The 21,181-nt window shown below is 40.4% G+C and overlaps 1 protein-coding gene across 6 annotated transcripts in view; it reads right to left on the bottom strand.

Annotated features, from left to right (window-relative positions):
• The window catches only part of LOC127356448 (voltage-dependent T-type calcium channel subunit alpha-1I-like), a 152,214-nt gene that overhangs the window by 94,492 nt on the left and 36,541 nt on the right, over positions 1-21,181 (bottom strand). For all 6 annotated transcript variants that reach the window (XM_051388190.1, XM_051388186.1, XM_051388184.1 and 3 more), the window contains exon 2: positions 17,744-18,007. In XM_051388190.1, coding sequence (XP_051244150.1) covers positions 17,744-17,990 — 247 coding nt within the window. In that variant the 5' untranslated portion in view covers positions 17,991-18,007. The remainder of the gene's footprint in view (positions 1-17,743; positions 18,008-21,181) is intronic.

The following is a 21,181-nucleotide window of genomic DNA, read 5'->3' as shown; positions in this document are numbered from 1 at the left end:
TAGTATCTAAATGTGTCAACCGCAATGTAAAAAATATGAGGAGCAAGCATTCAGCATCATCATTTTTCAGATCTCATTAGGTAAATGATCTGGTGCAGGGGCAAGGCTAGAAACACAGTCTTCTTCTTAATAGGTTTAAGTTATTATTTTATGATTTACATTACAAATCAGGTAAAAAAAATAGCAAGCAATTCCTACAAGCCGCAGAATAGATAGCACTGTAATGCAGGCTGCATTAGCTGACTGGTTAGCTAAAGCATAACCAAGGTCAGTCATTGCAGCTCAACTGGTTCCATTGATATTAATAGGCAGTGGCAGTGACTGCACCCTGTGGGGTCGCATCTCTGCAGGTTGGCGAGCTCAGGTACGGGCAAGCACAATATGCACAAATGCACACAAACATGCTTGGACACAAGGACAATGGACCAGACATGCACAGACTCAGATGGAATAAACACGCACACGTTCATACCTGCTTTCACAGGCACATAGAAGGATGGAGGAGATGCAACTGTACCATTAGTAGAAGTTAAATTGAACAAAACAACAACAACAGAATATATAATCTTTCAATATTTCCTTATTTGGTTCAGACATAAGATTTAGAAATACCCACAACATTTCTGCCCAGTCTGGTGTCCATAGATTTGTTGATGTAAAGAAGCCTTTAACAAATACTTTAGATGTGATCATTCACACTTCTCTCACTCTCTTACTTGTAATGGATGAGCAGCTGTTTGTTAATACTGTGAGTGCCCTGTAGATCCCCAAATCTCTAATTTAAATAAAACTTTAGTCATATTAAGAACCTTTAATTTCTACACAATTGGTGCCAATGGAAATGTAGGAAATTACACATATTTAATACCACTGTTGTCCCAATTTACCATGGCATCTACTCATTGACTTGTCAGTGGCTCCATGAGTGATATCTGTCACGCAAACACCCTTACTTTGTCTCTTTTTCTTTTACACACTCTTCCATCTGCGTGACTTTGCCTTACAGATGGCTGAAGTTACTGTTACTCAAAGAAATAGAGGAAGAGGCGATGCAAGAGATGAAGAGTGACAAAACTGGGCAAGTGATGAAGAGAGGGAGAGTCCCTATTAATCACATGTGGCAAGGAAGCCAATTCAGCACATTTCTAGAGTTACTCACACACCAGCAGTGTGTCTGTCTTTTAATTCATGTCCCACTAAAGAAATATCTCCATCTACTAAATCCTTTAGCGTTTAGCTTATTTTGGACTTAATTTATTTTCTACTGTGTTCAGTTTAGAGAGATATTCGTGGGCTTTAAATAATTACACCAATGCTGTTGATTCTCTGACCTCATTTACACTCTTAACTGCAATCTGTATCTGGATATCTTATAAGGGAATATGCATGTTAATTAAAAGTGCAAATGTGCACAAAATGCAGTACAATCAATCAGAATGCTATCTGATCAGTGCAAGACTATATGTGGAGGTCGTCTGGCTGGCATGGTGATTGGATCCAAGCCAGGTGTACATGTAAATGCAATCTGTACATTTACACAACAAAGTCAGACTTTCTTATATTTAAGTATATACTTAATTTATATTAAGTTATTTTCTCCATGTATATACATTTATATATCAAGAAAATAAATTATTATTAAATTAGTCATCATGACTCCCATAATGCCTAAAAAAAATTGCACCATTAATGCACCGACCCAATAATCACCGGCAATTTTCTTGATAGAGACCTGATGATAAATATTGTTAATGTGTTAACTTTTGACAAAACATTAAAAATACAATTTCCAATCGTCAGAAATTAAACATTAAATTCAATAAATGTTATTATTATTTTTTACTCGAAAATGCAGTAGAGTTTTGCAGGAGACTTCTTTCAGCCCTGAGTAGAGTCTGCAGGTCTTCCTCACTAGCTACATACAGCCCCAGTGACCTTCAACTAGAAGGTAGGGCAACTTGTATTTTGCCTATAAGTCATTACTGTCAGTGCACAGTATTAACTGAAGGCAACTCAGATGAGCATTTTAAAATTTTAAACAACTAGGATCTCCTCCCATATGGATTTTGGCAAAAAAACAAAACAAAAAAACAGCGGGCATACATCAAGGTAATATTATGAAAGGAATCCCATATACAGTATGCACAGATCTCCATAAACCACCAGAATCTGTGAATTAGATGTCTGGTCTATAAACCAACAGTCAATATAACTGGCAGCCACACACTGGTACTGGCCTTGGGACTGAACAAGGCCCTATAGGACTGTGGGCACATTCTGATCAATAACTTATTGAAGCACTAAATGATGTGGGGCCATGGCCAGAAGGGTGATGGTAGGTTTGAGGTGTGTGTGTGTTGTGGGTGTTAGTAATAAGATGAAGGGTCACAGTATACCCCATGTTCCTGCCACAACTGCAACAAAATACACGTTAAATGAGCACACACACGTGGCCACATATCCGAATAACATTTGACAGTCAGTCCAATGTTAATTGTGACATACAGAGAGAATCAAATATTGAAAGAGGATGAGGGATGAGGAGTGGTAGTGAGAGAATGTGTAAGTGAAACAGATGGAGTGGAAACAAATGTATTGTGATAACATCATTTAAACAGTGCTTGGCTCTCTGGGGGCCCTGGCTGCCTTTGCACTCACACTCGTTTGACTGGGAAAATGGCCAAAAGGATGGGCCAAAAGGACACACACTCTCTCTCTTTCTCTCACACTCTCTCTCTCTCCCTCCCCTGCCAAGAGACTAAATTGTACAGAATTGTGCTGTCAAGTCTCATTTGTGAGAGAAATAGCACACTGGTTATTACTTGAAGACAGCAGGTTGTTTGGTGAGTTCTGATGAATCATCTTATTTCTACGTGTGTAGGTTTAGATCGCAATGTATGCGGTCTTGAGTTGAGGGACAAAGAAAATGTGTGTATGTGAATGCCTAAAAAATTATCAAGTTGGTTTGTGCATATCCTTGTTTGTACAGCACACACAAACACACACTCAACCACACACAACTGACTCTAACAGGAACCTTAATTGAGGTTATCAGCAGTCTTTAGTGCATTAGGATGCAATAATAAGAGGAAGACGAGGTGACATGTCAGCCATTTTGCCCAAGCAAAAGTGAGGACAGGAGGTCAGCCAACTGAACAAACTGTGGGAGTATTTTTTTGCTTTTTTCTACATAATATAAGGTTAACTTAGAGGCCAAGGTTAGATCAGTACTGGCTGAGTTTGACATTGTAAAGGAAATAAAGGAGGGGGACTGTCCAGTGGCAGTGTTCATTTTGTTTAGTAATTTATTTTGCTTTTTCTTCCCAAGTTATTAGTTCACAGCATTTGCATCAGGATCCCACCACCAAGGGAGTATAACAGGCACAATCTCTTGCTGGCTTCCCACATGAGCTACGTTGTCTTGTCCAGCTACCATTTCACATGACATGCATTAGAAAATGTCATTTTTTTTTCCCTCTCCCCCTCAGGCATCATTTACCTATATCTTACCACATCTCCTCATTTCTAAATCTTCTGTAACACCTTACATTCTGTCTTTTGTTTCACCCTTTTCTCCCCCTTTCCTCTCCCCCTTCTCCCATTGAACAGTTTGTCCCTCTCTGAGCTGACATCACTTGAGCTTGTTGCAGTTATGTCAGTGAGTCAGGCGCTGATTCAGTTACATGACAGTCTACAGAGTTTTAGAAGAAATGTACCAACTCAGCTACTTCGGGAGTATGTGTGTGTGTGTGTGTGTGTGTGTGTGTGTGTGTGTGTGTGTGTGGGTATAAGTAAGCGGGTCTTTAATGACCTAAGCCCCAAGGCTAATTTGAGCTGCAGATACCAGCAGTCAACTAATGTCCAAACATCTGGGTGGTCACACACACACACACACACACACACACACACACACACACACACACACACACACATATACACGCACACATACACACAGTGTGCTTTTATCATTGGCCAGAGGAAGGGTTTTAGCATCCGCCCTGACAGATGCCACCCACACATCAACACACACACACACACACACACACACACACACACACACACACACACACACACAAAGCCGGTGCAAAAACACTGAAAAAGGATTTAGCCGAGTATGATCCATATATGTGTAACATATATCTGACAGCTAGGATTATGTGTATATATGAGAGTGAGAAGAGCGAGAGAGAGTTGTATGCGTTTGTGTGTGTGCGTGTGGGACAGTGACAAAGCAGGGCCATTTCTGGACGTCCCTAGCGGTCACTAACGCTTTCCTTTCTCTTTCTCACCTCTCTCTATATGTCTTCTTTCTCTCTGATGCTCCCTCTATTTAAAGCCCCACTGTCTTGTTTCTGTTATTTTCCCCTTCCCGTCACCCACTTCCCAATCTTCTTTCTGTCTCACTCCCCTTCCAGAGCTGACAGAGCAATAAGGGAATATGCCCAGGAGAGAACGAGGGTCACTGGACAGAATTTAGGGAAACCGCAGGGGTCAAAATCACACAATTACCAAAGCATGAACTGAGTCTTCCACACTATTCTGAATTCACACTATAATATAGTACATCCACCTGGCACCTGCCCTTTCCATGAAACACACAAAAAAAAGACATTCGAAATGTCGATTTACAGAATATTTTTGCTATATGCAGAGTTAAACAGACAATGATATATCTTTATTGCACTGCACTTCCCATTCTCCCATTTTTGACCACTAATGCATTAGTACAAAAATAATTAGTCATTATTTTTTTTAGAGAAGACAAGAGGAAAAATATATGTACATTTTTGTCATGTAAAAAAAGACTTAGCAGCCTTATTTCAAATCTGCAGTACCTGATTTTAAGGCAAATTGGGTGCAGCAGATAGTTTTGAGTCCAAGTTGATACTGTTAGCGTAAGCTGTTGCTTACTTACACATCCAGCAGTTATGGAGCAATGTTATCAGTCATTTAAAGTTGTGTATCTTGCTAACTGGTTAATGTAATTCCAATATTTACTCTTTTTAGCTCTGTTTTTGGTCTCTGCCAGCTCATGAGAGAAATATCTATCTATATAGGCTATAGCCTGAAAGCTCTGCTGCAGTAAAAAGTGTTACAACAATATCTGTTATGGTCTGTGGGTCAGTGTCTCTTAATACGGAACAAATTACTAACTTTTACACATTACAGCATCATATTTGACTTGATATCCTTTGGATATCATATTGGTGAACTGAGCTTATGCAATTTAGACAGTATAAGTAGGGGACTGGGAATTTATCAAAATAAATGAGACATATTTTGAACCCTATTTCAGTCCCTGTTCCACACAGCTCCTCCCATGTTAATATTAGATGCACACAGCCATACAATGTCAGTAAGGCATATGCCCTCGTACCCTATTTGGTGCATGATCTCTGTTATTTGTCTGTTTGAGGCTTTCTGTGTGGCGCTCAGTAATAAATTTTATAATATTTATAACATTAACATTTAGTCCCTCTTCCTGTTACTAAGACCTTTTGTCTTTTTTTGTCCTGATCTCAGTGTTACTCTGCCCTCCCTCCCACTCCCTGTCTTTCTCCCTTTCACTGTGGAAGAGGTCTGAAGTTGCAGTCACCAGAGCAATTAGAGACTTCATGTTCTTCCTCACTGTCAAGAGGAGGCAAGGATACACACATACACACATGACGCACAGGCGCGTGCACACACACTCACACAACATCCGTCCCCTGCCGTCTTCGGTACTGACAGGCACTGGGCAAAAGTTCACTCTGCCACTGTGCTAACTATCTCCCTTTCTCTTCCTCTCTCTTTTCCTCCTTCACACTGTCTCCTTCTCACACGCTGCCTTTTCAAGAAAAGTGCCAACTAGCAACCGCTCACTTCTTCCTCTTCTCTCTCTCTCCAAGGGCTATCATCCGTCTCTTTCGTCTCCATCTTTTCTCTTTCCGTTTCATCTGTCTTTCAGAGACAAGTTACAAGCTTGTCCTTCACTCAATGTCTTGCTTTTGTGCCTCTCACTAACTCTCTGTCCCTCCCCATGTATCTGTACAATGATTACCCTTTCTCATCCTCCATCTCCATCTTTCCCTCCCCTCCCCCTTTTCTCATTCTTTTATCTCTCCCTGCTCATCACATACTTATTTCCTCCATTTTCAGTGCCACGTGTACACATCTGAACTGCTCATTTTGCCAACTCTGATATCGTGTGATATAAAGCTTTACATATAAAGATCTGCTAATACGCAGACTGCATCCACAAATCACCTAAACTTCATCTAAAATCTCCAATGTGTCTCTTTCTTTGTCTGACTTTTCTTGATTCAAAATCAAATGAATAGAAAATGCATCAACTGGAAAGGGACTAAGTTAAAATTCACAATTCTTAAAGCTTCTTTATCATGTCAATATTGATCGATACAATGGGCTTCCCCTTGACTTGCATGCTCATCTTAGACTTTTCTCCAACTATTAGGCAGTCATGAAATTATGCCTCTAATATTAAAGTGCCTTGAGGAAATTAAATTCCTCCATCTGTCTGCCCTGTGAAACTCGCTTTGATCTCTCCCAGGTCAACACCAGCTTGGTCATGAGCCTCCTACTCTCTCTTCATCAGGGGGGCCTCAAATGGCAGTCTTACTTCACCACCATTGTGGCCTTGTAGGCAGTTGTGTCATTCATCTCCTGTGAAGTGTGGGGAGGGCACCATCACACATGACAGCTGGGGGAAGGTGAATCACAAGCTACTTTATGCAAACAGCATGCTGAGGTTTTATGTGCACTGATTTAAATGTCCATCACCACTCAAGGAAACTCCATTCACACTCCTGTTTGACCATTGGAAAGGTGTGAGGTTTCCATGAGTTTGCCTCCAACATGTAATGATGCATTGGTGGGGGACTCATCTGAGCTTGGCATAATTGTGACCCATGAATTGGTAACGTGATGCTCATGTCACATATAGCCAGAACACAAAGACGGATACTCTACTCAAAGGCACTAAAAGGGCATGTGATCTGCTGGTCTCCTTGATATTGTAATGAGTCTTCTTGGTCTGCTAATGTGCTCATAAGTAATCATTACTGAAGGGCAGACCTCAAAGCCTGCGCAGCAAGTGGGCAAATGGTTCATGCTCAAACATACTGATGATCAATCAAAAAGCAGAATATTCATAAACATCCCTTAGTGACTCACGCTATCCTCACACTTCCCACAATTCTACAAAATTGGACTGGAAGTGTTGCCAGGGTTCATAATAGCTGTTTGTTCTGCTTTATAAAATGTAATGTTCTTTGACAAAACCTCACTGCCTTTCTTCTGCATTCAGTGTCAGAGCCAGGTTTCATAATTACCTGAAGTTTATCATTCTATCGCTTTAAGTGCAATCTGCAAAAGCTACCCAGAAAGTACAATAACTATACTCTAACGTAATGATTAATTTGGTTAAAGGCTTTGCTTTCCTTCCTTAAATCCTGAATATGTAATTTTAGAATTAATCATCCTGATCCTAATTTAAAAAAATCTACGTATATATATACAGTAATACTTTCTTTGGAGCAACATTTTTAAGTATGCAGTAGAGTTTCATTGTTTATAGCATTAGCCATAGGCAAAACATGGCAGAATGTATTTTGAAATGACAAAATTTATTCTACAAAGTAAGGACAGACTGTGAGCTGTCACATTTGATTTATTAGTAATTCTGTCTGCTGGCAGTTTAGCTTCCTACAAGACAAGAATATTTGGAGTAGAATAATTATTGCTTTGCTTATCTGTAGCTGTCTTTACAGCTGCCTCTGGTAATAACCATAGAATTCATATTCAAACTAATAACATGTAAGCTTTTGTTGCTTTTCTTCAAATTCCTCTGTTTCAAGGACGATGCCATGGAGAGTTGCCCTTCTGTTCTGAAGGAGCAAAAAAGCCAAATACAAGTCAGAGTGCCTATTACATATTTTATTGCCAGACCTGAACTATCTTTTACTCGAGGCTAAGCACTGGTCTGTCAGCAGTATATTTCCATATTGAAATTAGTAAAGTCTAGCATAATTTTAACCAGAAAAACTTTTTTACTGGATTTACTTTCCAGAATGTTCAGTTTGTTAACAGGATTTGCAATTCAGCATTCAGTACAGTTTGTCCTGCATATCTGTGCGTACTGTACACACTTGCACATGTACAAACACACACACACACACACGCACACGCACACACACACGCACACACACACACACACACACACACACACACTAACCCCTAACCCTTTAGCATAGTACATTCACACACAGTTTTTACAATTTTTGCCAAGGATAAACTATGGTGGGTGAAAAATGTGAAAAATGTGAAAAGCCCTAACTAGAGCCCGTGTTTGGTTTGTCTGTTTGTCTGTAGAAACATGGCGGTTCGACATGGTGGACTTCACAGAGGAGGACCCACTCCCTCCATAGATAAAAGAGATCGTGTGTGAAAATGCAGAGCTGTAAAATCTGGCTGAAAAATAATAAAGTATAAGTGTGGCAATGCACATGTATTCCATGGTATAATTTAGCTACAGTCTCCACTGTAAGCTTCACTCCACTTGAGCAGAGATGGGAAGGTGGGTATAAGGACCTCAGCAGAGATAAGGACAATTTATTGGCCTCACACTTAACTGATATCTGCTACAACTATGTTCTTAAAATACACACGACCCTCCTTAGCTTACCATCACTATTACAAGTCATTTATGAATAATTAGCCAAACATCACTTTGCCTTCACTGAAGAGTCTGAGGACTAGCGAATGCTGGTTCTAACTTGACCAGGCAGCTAGTCAGTCATCATCACCTCATTTCAGGCTCATCATCGTGCTCACTGTAACTTTTTTTCAATCATGTACCCATATTTTTGAAGAAAATTTCGAATCTGTTCAGGAGAGTTTTTAGGAGGTCGGAAGCAAAGAACAGACTCACTGCAGTGCAGAATGACTCATACAATTTATGTAGCACTTTGTGGATAATAGATGAGAAATAGCAAACTACAAAGCACTCACTTGGATACAATGTACCCTGCAGTTAGTGGTGATGGAGCCATTAAATGACTTATTAAATTCTCTCAAGAGTCCCAGTTTGTGTAAAGCAATACATCTGAGTTGAGTTGACATAAAAAGGAAGACATGATTCTTTTATAAGTTAAAAAAGAAGGCAGCAAGAATGTGATGGGAAAAGGCGGAAAACAAAAGGAGAGGAAAAAACACTTGTTTTGTATGTGCGTGCAGTCTTATATTTGTGTATGTGTGATTATGTGCATGTGCTTTTGTTTGTGCACCTCTGACATTTATCTGTACGGTTTATCCAAAAGCAATCTTCCCTGCTGTTACTGAGTTCAGACAAATAGGCACTGTTGTCTAAGGTATTGCTGCAATATACAGGACAACATATAGTATAACACAGCGGTGACGCAGTAGGTGGATAATGTCAGCCAGCTATCTGAATGGAATTCTCTTCTAAAAATGCAACATTGAACTAATCTATAACTCAATTATGGCTGCATTACAAGAACATGGTCTACATAATTCAACAGTGGTGGGTCATAATGCACACACAGAAGCACATTTGCACACATGAATTGATGCATGCACATAGTATGTGGACATAGAGTACATGTACACACTGACATGGGCAAAAATGTAAATGTTATGTAAATAACAATCCTACAACCTGACTGATAAGCAGCAAGAAAATTACAAATGAAAAATAAGGCACATCCGGAACAGCTTAATCTAACTGTTTAGTCCACAAGAGGTATGTACATACACACCAACACATTTCCTAGCTATTCCTAGTAAATCTAAATAGTCAATAAGCGTATCTAAACCACAGACAGAGTGGTTTCTAATTTACTGCTTCCATGATGGGCCGTGTGCAGACCCGCAGATGGCTGTGAGACTTCACGAACGCACTGCATGTCAGTGAAGAAGAGCTGGACTGAGCTGCCGCACTGTGAAGCGGGGTTTGTGGTAAATTCATATGACATTATATTAGCTATGTAAAAAAATCTTCTGAGGAAGGCTGGTAAGGCAAATTTCACTCTAATCGCCCAATCGACCATTAAAATATTTTTAAAGAGAATGATTTTCAGTCCAAGATTCTTGGAAAATCATTGCATTTGTTATGTGAAATGCTGGTGTCCTTTAGAGTACAAGGAAATGGGATGAACATAATGAGAAGAGTGAGTAACATAATGTAGCATTACTCATAGTATCCCTCTTTATTATTTAACATTTACAAGCTGTGAACTTCAAGCTGCCATAGTATGAAAAGCACATGTTCAGTGGAACTGAACTACTACGAAAGAGTAATGCATATGTACTAGAGGTCATACTGAGTGTGTATGCACTGAGGCTTGGTACTACTGTAGTCATTAGAGTCACTTTAAGCCCTTCATCTCTCCCCCACTGTTTCCCTCTCATCTCTTCTTCCTCTCTCATAGTACAGGCACTAATGCAGTTTGGACTAGACCTGAGGAAGAATAGAGAAGGAGGAAGGCAAGAAGAAGTTAGAAGATTGATGAGAGTGCGGATCATTAGAATCAGTATTGGTACTAGTATTAACATTAGCAATGGGATTTATTTTGGAGGCATTTAACATTAATATTCTAATATGGTTTATTAATCATTAACAGAGGTTTATCTCATTAATGTTTGCACCTCTTTTATAAAGGAGACTCTCCCCGGGGTAAAAGGACAACAGTTCATACTTGAAGCAAAGGCTCATTAAAATAAGTGGAACACTCGAATTATTGCACAAGATGAAGGCATAAATAGAAATTTGGGAAGAGACAACATCTTAAGGAAGGGGGAACTGATGTATGGAGGGAGTGGTTTAATTTGTGAATGAGAACAAAATAGAAGGCAAAAAGGAAGAAATGACAGAAATCAGACAGGAGAACAAGCAAGGGATAAAACAAAGACACAGACCGTTGCTGTGAATTAAAGAAAGACTTTTGATGTTCTTTAACAGAACATCTGTCAAAACAAGTGGAACAGCATCTACAAACACACACACACACACACACACACACACACACACACACACACACACACACACACACTTTACAATGTAGCCCCACAGCAACTTTTCCAACTAGAAAACAGAAGGGCACAAAGCAAAAGTTTAGAGAAAGAAAAAGAATAAGGAAACCAGAGAAAGAGAGTGGGGAGGTGAGAGAGAGAGTAGGTGATGTGTCCCAGGTGTGCACTCTATCCTCAGCAGTAGTTAAGAGCAAGGCACGGCAATGCCTCAGCCATCCGTCACCATGGAGATAACAAGCTGTCAGGGCCAGAGAGGATCATGGGCCACAGAGGCCGGTCACTCTGCTTGAACACCACAGGAGCCAATCAGAGGAGAAGGGTAGAGGGTGAGATAATGTGAAGAGAAGGATAGATACTGGCATTCAGCTCTTCAGTGGAAGAAGGAGAGGAAAAAAAGGCAAGAAACCAAGAGCATAGAATTGACAAAAGAGGGGATGACAAGAGAGGCGCAAGCCATGTGAGAGTGGCAGGACGGAGCAAAATCCAGAGGCAGAAAAAAGAAATAGAGAGGAAGGAGTCAGAAAATGTAGTGAAGTGCATGCAACTGTAATGATGTTTGGACGAGGAAAGACAAAAGACGGCGCCCTGAGCCATACATCAGTCAATGCTCTTCATCTAAACAACTCATACACAGCTGCCAGCATATTTCCTTTCTGAAATGCCGCATGCTGCAGTTAATTACCCTGCAAGCATGAGCCAGGCCAATACAAGATACCAACAAGATGAAGTAGATGAAAAACCGACATCTATCTTTCTCTGTGTTTCTAGCATGAGTAACTGTTGACAGGTCAGGTTTTACTGAATGTAGTTAATTGTGCTATCTGAAGTTTGAGTGACCTGACATGTTCTCATCTTGATCTGTAGAATAAAGTGTTGATGAGAGATAGTCCTCACCATGTAAGTGAGACACAGTGCAACAGACAGGCAGCATACAGCATACTGTGCATACAGAATTATATCCTTTTCTTTTCAACTGTAGAATTTGTGGAATTCGATGCTGATGAAGTGAGGAACTGCAGAGGAATGAATTAAAAGCAACTGAAATTAAAGCCCCATTATGTAACTTTTCTGCCTTAAAATAACAGCTTCAAATCATTTTGATGGTACACTGACTGTAATAGGGTGAATGGTGCCTCTGTCATTACCACTTACATCCCATTTGCCTGTTCTTGCACTATGCAGCTTTGGTCTTTGGGTTGGGACAAGTGCGTAATACGTTACTGCACAAAGTCAAACACCACCAACTATGTCACTGATTGTGGTGAAAATGGATCACATTTTATAAAGAAAAAGCAAATGCACACAGAGAGTGGAGCAGTTGGCGAGAGCTTTGTGAAATAAAAGGCTGCAGCCAGACGGTGAGTTGACCTTCTTGCTGTTGGACTATGAAGTAATAACAAATACCAAATTTTACATAGTGTTGCTTTAACCCATAGATTCTTCAAAAAGAGTCAAATTTAACATTGAGAGGGCGGAAGAGCTACTGACGCTGCCTGCACACTATTATGTGTGCATGTATCTGTCAGCAGTGGTAGAACCATTACTCCTTTATGAAAGTAAAAGTAGCAATACCACATTGTATAAATGCTATTTCAGTCCTGGATTCAAAATCTTACTTAAACGTAGTACACGTTTTTTAATTGGCTATGAAACAGTTTAAATTTAATGATGCCTGCCTTAAACTGATGCCTCTATATGACCCACATAAACAAAGAACAAACATTTCTATATAGCCTGTCAATGGGTGAGATTCCCCTTGAAATCAAGGAACTTTGTTAAATATCAATAGTATCAAATTTATGCATAAAAGTAAAAGTACTCAGTATGCAGAATGTTCAAATTCCAAATAATATATATAATTGTATTGATTCTGATTATTGATCCATTAAATTTGTACATCGCTTTAATGTTGCAGCTGGTAAAGGTTGGGCTACTTCAGCCCCATGCCAACAAACTGTGATGGACTGTGGGTTCGGACACCTTTCTATCAGATCCAGCATTAACTTTTTCAGAAATTTGAGCTACAGTAGCTTGTCTGTTGGATTGGACCACACGGGCCAGCCTTCACTCCCGACGTACATCAATGAGCCTTGGCTGCCCATGACCCTGTCTCCGGTTCACCGCTTTTGCTTCCTTGGACCACTTTTGATAGGTACTGACCACTGCAGACCGGGAACACCCCACAAGAGCTGCAGTTTTGGAGATGCTCTGACCCAGTCGTTTAGCCATCACAATTTGGCCCTTCTCAAAGTCGCTCAAATCCTCACGCTGCCCATTTTTCCTGCTTCTAAAACATCAACTTTGTGGACAAAATGTTGCTGCCTGATATATCCCACCCACTGACAGGAGCCATGATAACCAGATAATAAGTGTTATTCACTTCACCAGTCAGTGCTCATAATGTTATGGCTGATCGGTGTATATACCCGATGAGGTTGGGCATTTAGAATTTTTGAGTAAGCATGTTCCACTTGAAGGCGGCATTATTATTTGATTTATTTCAAATAATCTCACCATGTAATGTTGCCTTTCTGTTCTTTTACTACAGGAGCTTTATTGGTTGTTGCTGATCGGTGTATTGCTATTGATAAATCTGTTTAATTGTTGTCAGATTTTGTATTATAATCAGAACCTGCAAAGTAATAATTTACTAAATAATATAGATGTTGTGGAGTAAAAAGTCCAACATAGTCCTTAACACGTAACAGTGAGAGTAGAGTAGTGGCTGTGTAAATCTACTAAATTAACTTCAACCAGTCAGTGTCTGTCCCAGTTTGGATATGGTTGTATAGATGTACCAGAATACAGCAGTAGCCTAAACTAATTTGTGTCCTTCAATGTACAAATCAATGAAAGGTGAGTAGGACTGCACTGGGACGAACATTTGATCTGCTATCAGTCTTGGCAGGAGGGAAGTAACAGCTGCTACAACATAAAGCAAGGCAGAGCCGAGAGCAGACCTCTGATTTCAATTGAGGAAAAATGCTTAAATAAATTAGAAAGTAAAGTAGAAAACTGGAAAATGATTGCAGATTTAACATGACATGTCATGTGTTATGTAAATACAGATATCTGACTATTACAAAGAGTGAGTGGGGAAACAAATTGGCGGCCGTAAGGGTGGGAGAGGAGTGACATGGAGGAAGAAAATAAGGAGAGGGAAAGAATTGAGAGGGGAGCAATGCAGAGGAAGAGAGGAATAAAAAAAGACAGACTGGCAATTAACTTAACTTTGTTGTAAGAGGATAGTTATGAAATCAAATAAACCTCATACCAGATATCAGTATCAACTTGAAAAACGGGAATGAGGTGGGATCATTACAGTAAAATGAGTTTGAAAACAATGAGAGACAAGGATTAGGGTTTATCTTTGTTGTATGGTACGTATAGGATGTGAGTGTGTGCTCTTTACAGCAAGAACAATAGGGAGAGGGAGAAGAAGTGTGTGGGGTGCAATATAGAGAGGTGCTCCAGGTGCTCTGCTGCAGGCAGGCGTGGGAGAGCATCATTGTGTGTGTGTGTGTGTGTGTATGTGTGTGACTGTGTGTGTGTGTGTGTGTGTGTCACTAAAGGCCTTTCACAGCTTCTGTGTGGTGAACAGAATTATTGATCTGCAAAGAGATGGTGAAACAACCACTTATTGCCCCCTACACACACATAGACAAAATTCACTTCAGATACAGTACACTGCACTCAGCATGAGCAAAACACTATTTGATTCTGATGATGAAATGAGGCTTATCTTTGATGATCATCAAAGTCTTCAAAACAAAACATTAATGTGCACTACATATCTGTATATACAGAAGTCTACTTTAGTACGATCAATACAAACATTGAAATGGGTACAAATCGTTGCACCAAGCATCAGAAACCAGTTTAAGTCCCACACACACACAGTAGATGATGCACACACACATCCTCACAGTCCTACAAAGCCTGTGAATATACTGCCATCCCACACACGCAGCAGCACTCACACACACACACATACACACACACGCTTCAACAAGCTTCAAAACTGTCTAAACTAACGTGGTCACAGTAGGCAAAAGTAACACTTTACTAACCAGCACAGTGACTGAAGTGTGTGTTTGCGTGTTTTCTTGGCTCTCCAGTTGATTCCATGAGAGGAAAATCACCTCAACTACTTCCCTCAAACCACCACACACACACCTACACACACACACACACACACACACACACACACACACACACACACACCACACACACACACACACTCAGTCTTTTTCACCTTTCTCACACATTCTTTCTATCTTTTCTGTCTCACACACACACTCGATCTTTTTCACCTTTCTCACACATTCTTTCTCTCTTTTTCTCTCTCTTTTCACACACACACGCACACACACACACACACACACACACACACACACACACACACACACACACACACACACACACACACACACACACACACCGGGGTGTGTCTCTCTGTGTTTTAACATGCTTACAGTTTCAGCCACCAAGGGTGTCCAGCAACCACTGAGCTGCAATAGGAGCTCAGGCGATGTGAAATAAGATTTTGGAGTGTGTGTGAGTGTGCAGTGTGTGTGTGTTTGTACCCTGTGGCGTGGGACCAACTGAGTGTAGCAGAGCTCAGCCATTAGCAAGCAGTGTAAAATCCTTCTGAAACCTCTTTTCCTCCAAACATCAAAGATAGAGTCTGAAAGGCAAACAGAAAGTCCAGTCCAGTTTTGTCTGTCTGACTGCCTACACCCTCCCTCTGTCTTCCTGATTTTCTGACCACCCATTTGTTTGTCTATAATTGAGTCTCTCCCTGCTGGGATCCAATAAATGCATGGATTGAATATTTATTAAAACTCGGCCATTTCATGTGTTTCTGTCTATGTGTCAATATTCAGACCTTTGCTCAAAATCAATTCATTTAACACAGCCTATGCCCATCATTAATTCCCTGTGATTGTATGTGAATGCACACATATAGTATTTAATTTCCTATATTCTCACTACTTCTACCCACCATTTTTTGCAGTTTAATAAGTGGTGGAAAGCCAAAGCCTTCTGTGATTAATTTAACTATGTACAAGTTATAATTATTGCCAAAGTATGTTCAACAACAATACAGGCAGTTATTAGGAAAGTGAGTAATCCTGCCAACTTTAAGAAGCTGACGTCAGCATGAGAAATAGTCTGTCTGTCTGGCACCACACACTTTAGATAAACACTGCATGAAATATTACAGATTTCAATGCTTCTTTAGTTTCTGGAATAAAGGTGTTCATTGTTTTTTGTTGTATTAACAATACACATGCAGTTTTAAAAGAATGGTTGCATGGTGTTTTCTGGTAGGAATAGATGTATGGGGAGTGGTCAGAAACGGACTGGATGATTGTTTGCATTATGATATACTGTTGGAAAGTTCTACTGTCACACCAATGCCCCAGAGGTTTGTCATGAACATGCTATACAAGAAAAGTTGTTGCAGTGTGTCACATGTATTCATTAGTTGCACAGTGTTCATTGTGCTTTTGCATGCCAGGCCTGAAGAGACATGACACAAATAGTGAAGAAGAGAAGGATATTAATTTTAAAAGACTTAGTTTGCAGAGCAGAACGCATTTGGAACTTGATAAAGTGGTTGTTTAGTTTTGCTCTAAAGAACATACAGTTTCTGCTCCACGATGTAATTTGAAATCATTTGAAGTAAACAATATCATTTAAAAATACCCTATTGACTCAACAGTAGTGAGTGAAAAAGCTTGAGAGTCTAGTTGCCCCTGAAGGCTCTGCTGTTCCTTACACATGACAATGATAAGTCATGTGTTCACAGAGGTTTGAACTGACCGACTGACCAAGCAAGCATCTTACTGCCATTATAATCCTTAGAGACCTGCACTCCGTGTGGTGGGAGTAAATAGGGCAACAGTCATATTACACTTAGATGTACACACACTCACATACATTCCTGCAGCAGTGCGGCAGCCAGCCCAGTGTGGTCTTGTCTGTCCCTAATGTGAAAGGATCATCCTTAGTCCCACCGCCACTGTCAGTGTAGTCAGCAAACTGACAACTGCTGGTTCACACGCAAGCAAGCACACACATACAAATGTACACATTCCATTGTTCAAGCAGTGCAATGCTGATCACTGCAGTTGCAGCTGTGTAAGGATGTCAAACACACTTACTTTGAGAAGATTCTGGGATGTCTGATGTACTGTGGTAGCAAATCCACGAGATAAAGGAGGGTGAGGGTGGATGGGAGGATGGTCAGAGTCAAAATGGATGAAAATGTATCAAAAGATGAAGAAGATGAAAGACATCACAAAGAAGGGAAATTGTGATTCTGCAAAAGTGGGTGACTGATAAGCAGAAAGAAAGAAAGTGGATACAGAGAGGGAGGGAAGCACCAGTGTTAGATGAGGAGATGAAAGGACGGGATGGAGGAGTAAAGGCGACTGAATGCTTTATGAAAGGCGTGCCACTGAACAGAAAAGGTTAAAAAATTAGGTTAAAATGGCGTGTGCTAATCTTTTAAACAGATACCATGTAAAGTTCATTCCATGAGGACAGCCTCATCTTTGCAAGTCAACATGCACTTTGAGATGATATGCAGGTGAATAATTAAGGTAAATGGCAAAGGTTAAATTATTACGTAAAAGTTATCTTTAAGGTTAAAGGGGCCAGCTCCACCAGTAAATGAAAGGATATGGGCTGGAGACCATACGGATGCACCAGTTGCGAGGACAGGTGGTCTGCTTGAGGCAGAAGAAGACCACAGGCGCCAGCTCTGGGAAGGGCACCACAAGGGTGCTTAGGTCACTGCCGATGCTGACATCATCTTCTGGACCCACTTCCTCAATGATATCATCAGCGTGCGCCGAGCCGTATTCCTCACTCTGCCCTGGCCCTGCTGAGGAAAGGCTCCCCAGCGGCACAGGACACTCCTCGCTCGTCATGGCAACCCAGCCGAAATCTGAAAGACAATGTGAATTGACACTGGGATTAGAGGAATTAAATAATTATCACATTGTTTGACGTATTACACTGACTTTAGATAACAGAAAACGCCTGCTTTGATTTAATTAACGTGCCGTATTTGCGCCGCAGAAAATAAATATAATGAATAATGAATATGTTTATTTCATGAAAGTTGGATTGGACAAACAGGCTTTTGGCTCTGCAGTCATTCCCATAGACCACTAAATCACCCCCATGTCATAACATCACCTCACAACTCACAGATATTTAATGCTTGTTGTTTTCCAGCCCCAAAGGCCCATCAGTCTCTCGCTGTCTCTTTGCCCTGCGAAAGCTAATGCTCTTATCGTAAACTCACTTGTCTGCATAACAGAATGCATTGCTTACTGATAACAATCACCTCTCACAATCAAACAAACACAGAGGGGTACTACAGCGGAGAGTAAATCAATGTCAACAGTCATTGCACATTCATTGACGATTCATTTAGCCCCATCACAGTGTTGTGCAAGAGGAAATGACTTCCCATCCCCTAACCACTTAGCTCATGAATGGATTCACTTTTATCTGTGAATATAGCACACACACAAACACACACACACAGGCACACATGCATATATGCACAATTTCTGCATTATCCACTGTGCAATTTTACACATACCTGCTTAAACATTTTTATAAACAAAGAACACAATCCTACTTCTAATTTTGTTTTGTAAAAAAAAAAAAAGAATTGTGAGTGTTCACTACTGCTGGCAAAGATGTCATCATGTTCTTTTAAGGATTCAAAGGCAAACAGATGAATCATACGAGAATAAACAAAAGAGCAAAGAAAGACATAAACTTTGTTGTTTTGGCTCAGCCAGTCTTCATGTCCATCCAACCGGTAAGCCAGCTAGCAAGTCAACCATTAGCTGCCAGAGCCTAAGTGAATGCATAATAACATATTGGACTTGGTAGTTCTCTTGCTTTCAACTGACAGCCAAAGGAGGCCGCCAGCAAGAGGCAAGGAGCCAAGCAAAGGCCGGACATGTGCATAGCTGGACATAAGGTATGCACAATCATGCACACACACGGTCACAGTATTATTGTCTGGCTGTACTTGCAGTAATTCGTATAAGTAATATTAAGGGCATGTTTGAAGCTGCTGCATGATAAATTTAAGCTCTGTGATCATGAGTGAATTTTCATCTTTAGTATCACCAATGTGATATTTGTATATGTGTATCTGTGCTACAGACACAAGCAGATAACATGCGTTGGTGTGGTTTCCTTTATGTGCATGTGTGTGTGTGCATGAGTAAATGTGTTTGTTTGCACTAAATCCTACAGTAGGATTAAGTGCCAGTGGGAGAGCAGACTTTGTTTTTATAGGATAATGATATTAAAGGCTATTCATTACAAGCTAAAAAATAGGACAGTGGTGATTTAGTAGCCGGTATCTTTCACAGCTCCAGAGCTAATCCTCTGACGAGATGTTAAAACCATGTGGAGATTTCAAAAACATGAGAAAGGGGAAAGTCACCCCCCCACACACTCAGTGACAGGCTGATATGTTGAGTCTCTTTGCCTAATAATCATATACCTGTGTATACATTTATTATCTCAGTACAAATACACTGTCTCTCAAACCAGGCTATTTTTTTGCCTTTCCAAAACTGGCCTTTTAAATTAGCTTTACCATGGCAACAGCTGCTTCCTGTGGAGGCAGGAAGTTTATTCTTACTCTGCTGTGTTTTATTTCCCATGACAAAGCTTCTTAGAGAGATCCTGCAGCTATTACCGGCGACTACAATTAAGCAGGAGACAGCTTTGCAGAAATGGTTGGAAGTGTTTCCAGTGTGTTATGCGTGTGTGGGTCTGTAGTAAAGACAGTGAAAAAATAGCCCCACTCGCATATTTGTTTGCATAATAAAATTATTTCATCAAAGTTTTCTGGACCATAATATTGCTGCTCATTCTCCAACACTCTTTTCAGAATATTCCTACATGCTGGGAAAGCTTCCACTCAGTGTGTGTTTTTTGTGTATAATGATGACGACTGAAGAATATGTGTGTGACAGAAAGAGAGAGAGAGAAATAGAGAGAGAGACTTTGCACACTGCTGTGTTAGCACACACACACACACACACACACACAAACAAATTCACACTTTCTCAACATACACACTCTCACACATTAACACCCTTAATTGGGGTAGCGGATATACAGTCACCTATTTAGCTGCACTATGAGCTAAAGGCTGTGATGAGCCATGGAAAAACTTGCTTTCCCCCTCCCACACACACTCACTGCGACAGTCTGAGACAGACACAGGAAGAGGCTGGATGGAAAACAACAGTGAAAACATACTGTGGATCCATGAGGAGTTTTGGGCAACACATTCTTCATTTCAAGCGCTTCATATTGCCAATATGAATACAAAAAAGCTGTGAAAAGCTGCATTTTCTGTCCTCGCTGGGTGTTTACACTGAGATCAAAAATCTTATGTATATTACCCGAGGGATACAAGTAATGACTAAAATTCTCAGTGAGTCATTGACTGAGCTCAAACGTGAATGCTCCAGATAAGGAATTTGAGGCTTAAAACAAGAAATTATGTGGGTTCCCAGTGTTCTCAATTCTGCTATGAATGCCTGTAAGCTATGCACTTTCAGAATCACAGATTACGCTTGTAATGTACTTTCAAAGAGGAATGTGAATTTGTGTGGTTCCTCAAAGCTAAAATCAATCTTTTTTGCATGATCAGCACTGCAAGTGCCATTGTGGTGCATCTATGAAGTTGTTTCACCTAGCTGTAGTTAAAATGTCACAGGCTGACCAGGTGAAATTAACATGAATGTGTCAATTAAATGGTTTTCATTTTCATTTCAACATCTTTCAGGGGGTTCAAAGGGATCCCCAGATAAGTGGGCAATAATTTAATTTGGGCCTAAGCTTTGGGTCGATTAACCTATTGAAACTGCTTGATAATTATTATTTTTCACAATGAAAGTTATGTGTCATATGGGTTTCGCACATGGGTGTGGCAATATGGCTCGACAGCAGTCCCTAACGTGCAGCCCCTGCGGCACGTTTCACCAATATGCATGAAAACTGGGACAAACTTATATCATGCCCAGACTGGGACCCATACCCCAAAGTCAACAGGAAGTCTGCCATTTTGGAT

Source organism: Dicentrarchus labrax, unplaced genomic scaffold (genome assembly GCF_905237075.1).
Source record: "Dicentrarchus labrax unplaced genomic scaffold, dlabrax2021, whole genome shotgun sequence".
Taxonomy (NCBI): Eukaryota; Metazoa; Chordata; class Actinopteri; family Moronidae; genus Dicentrarchus; species Dicentrarchus labrax.
Note: the sequence above shows the minus strand (reverse complement) of the source record. Positions and strands in the feature narration are given on the sequence as shown.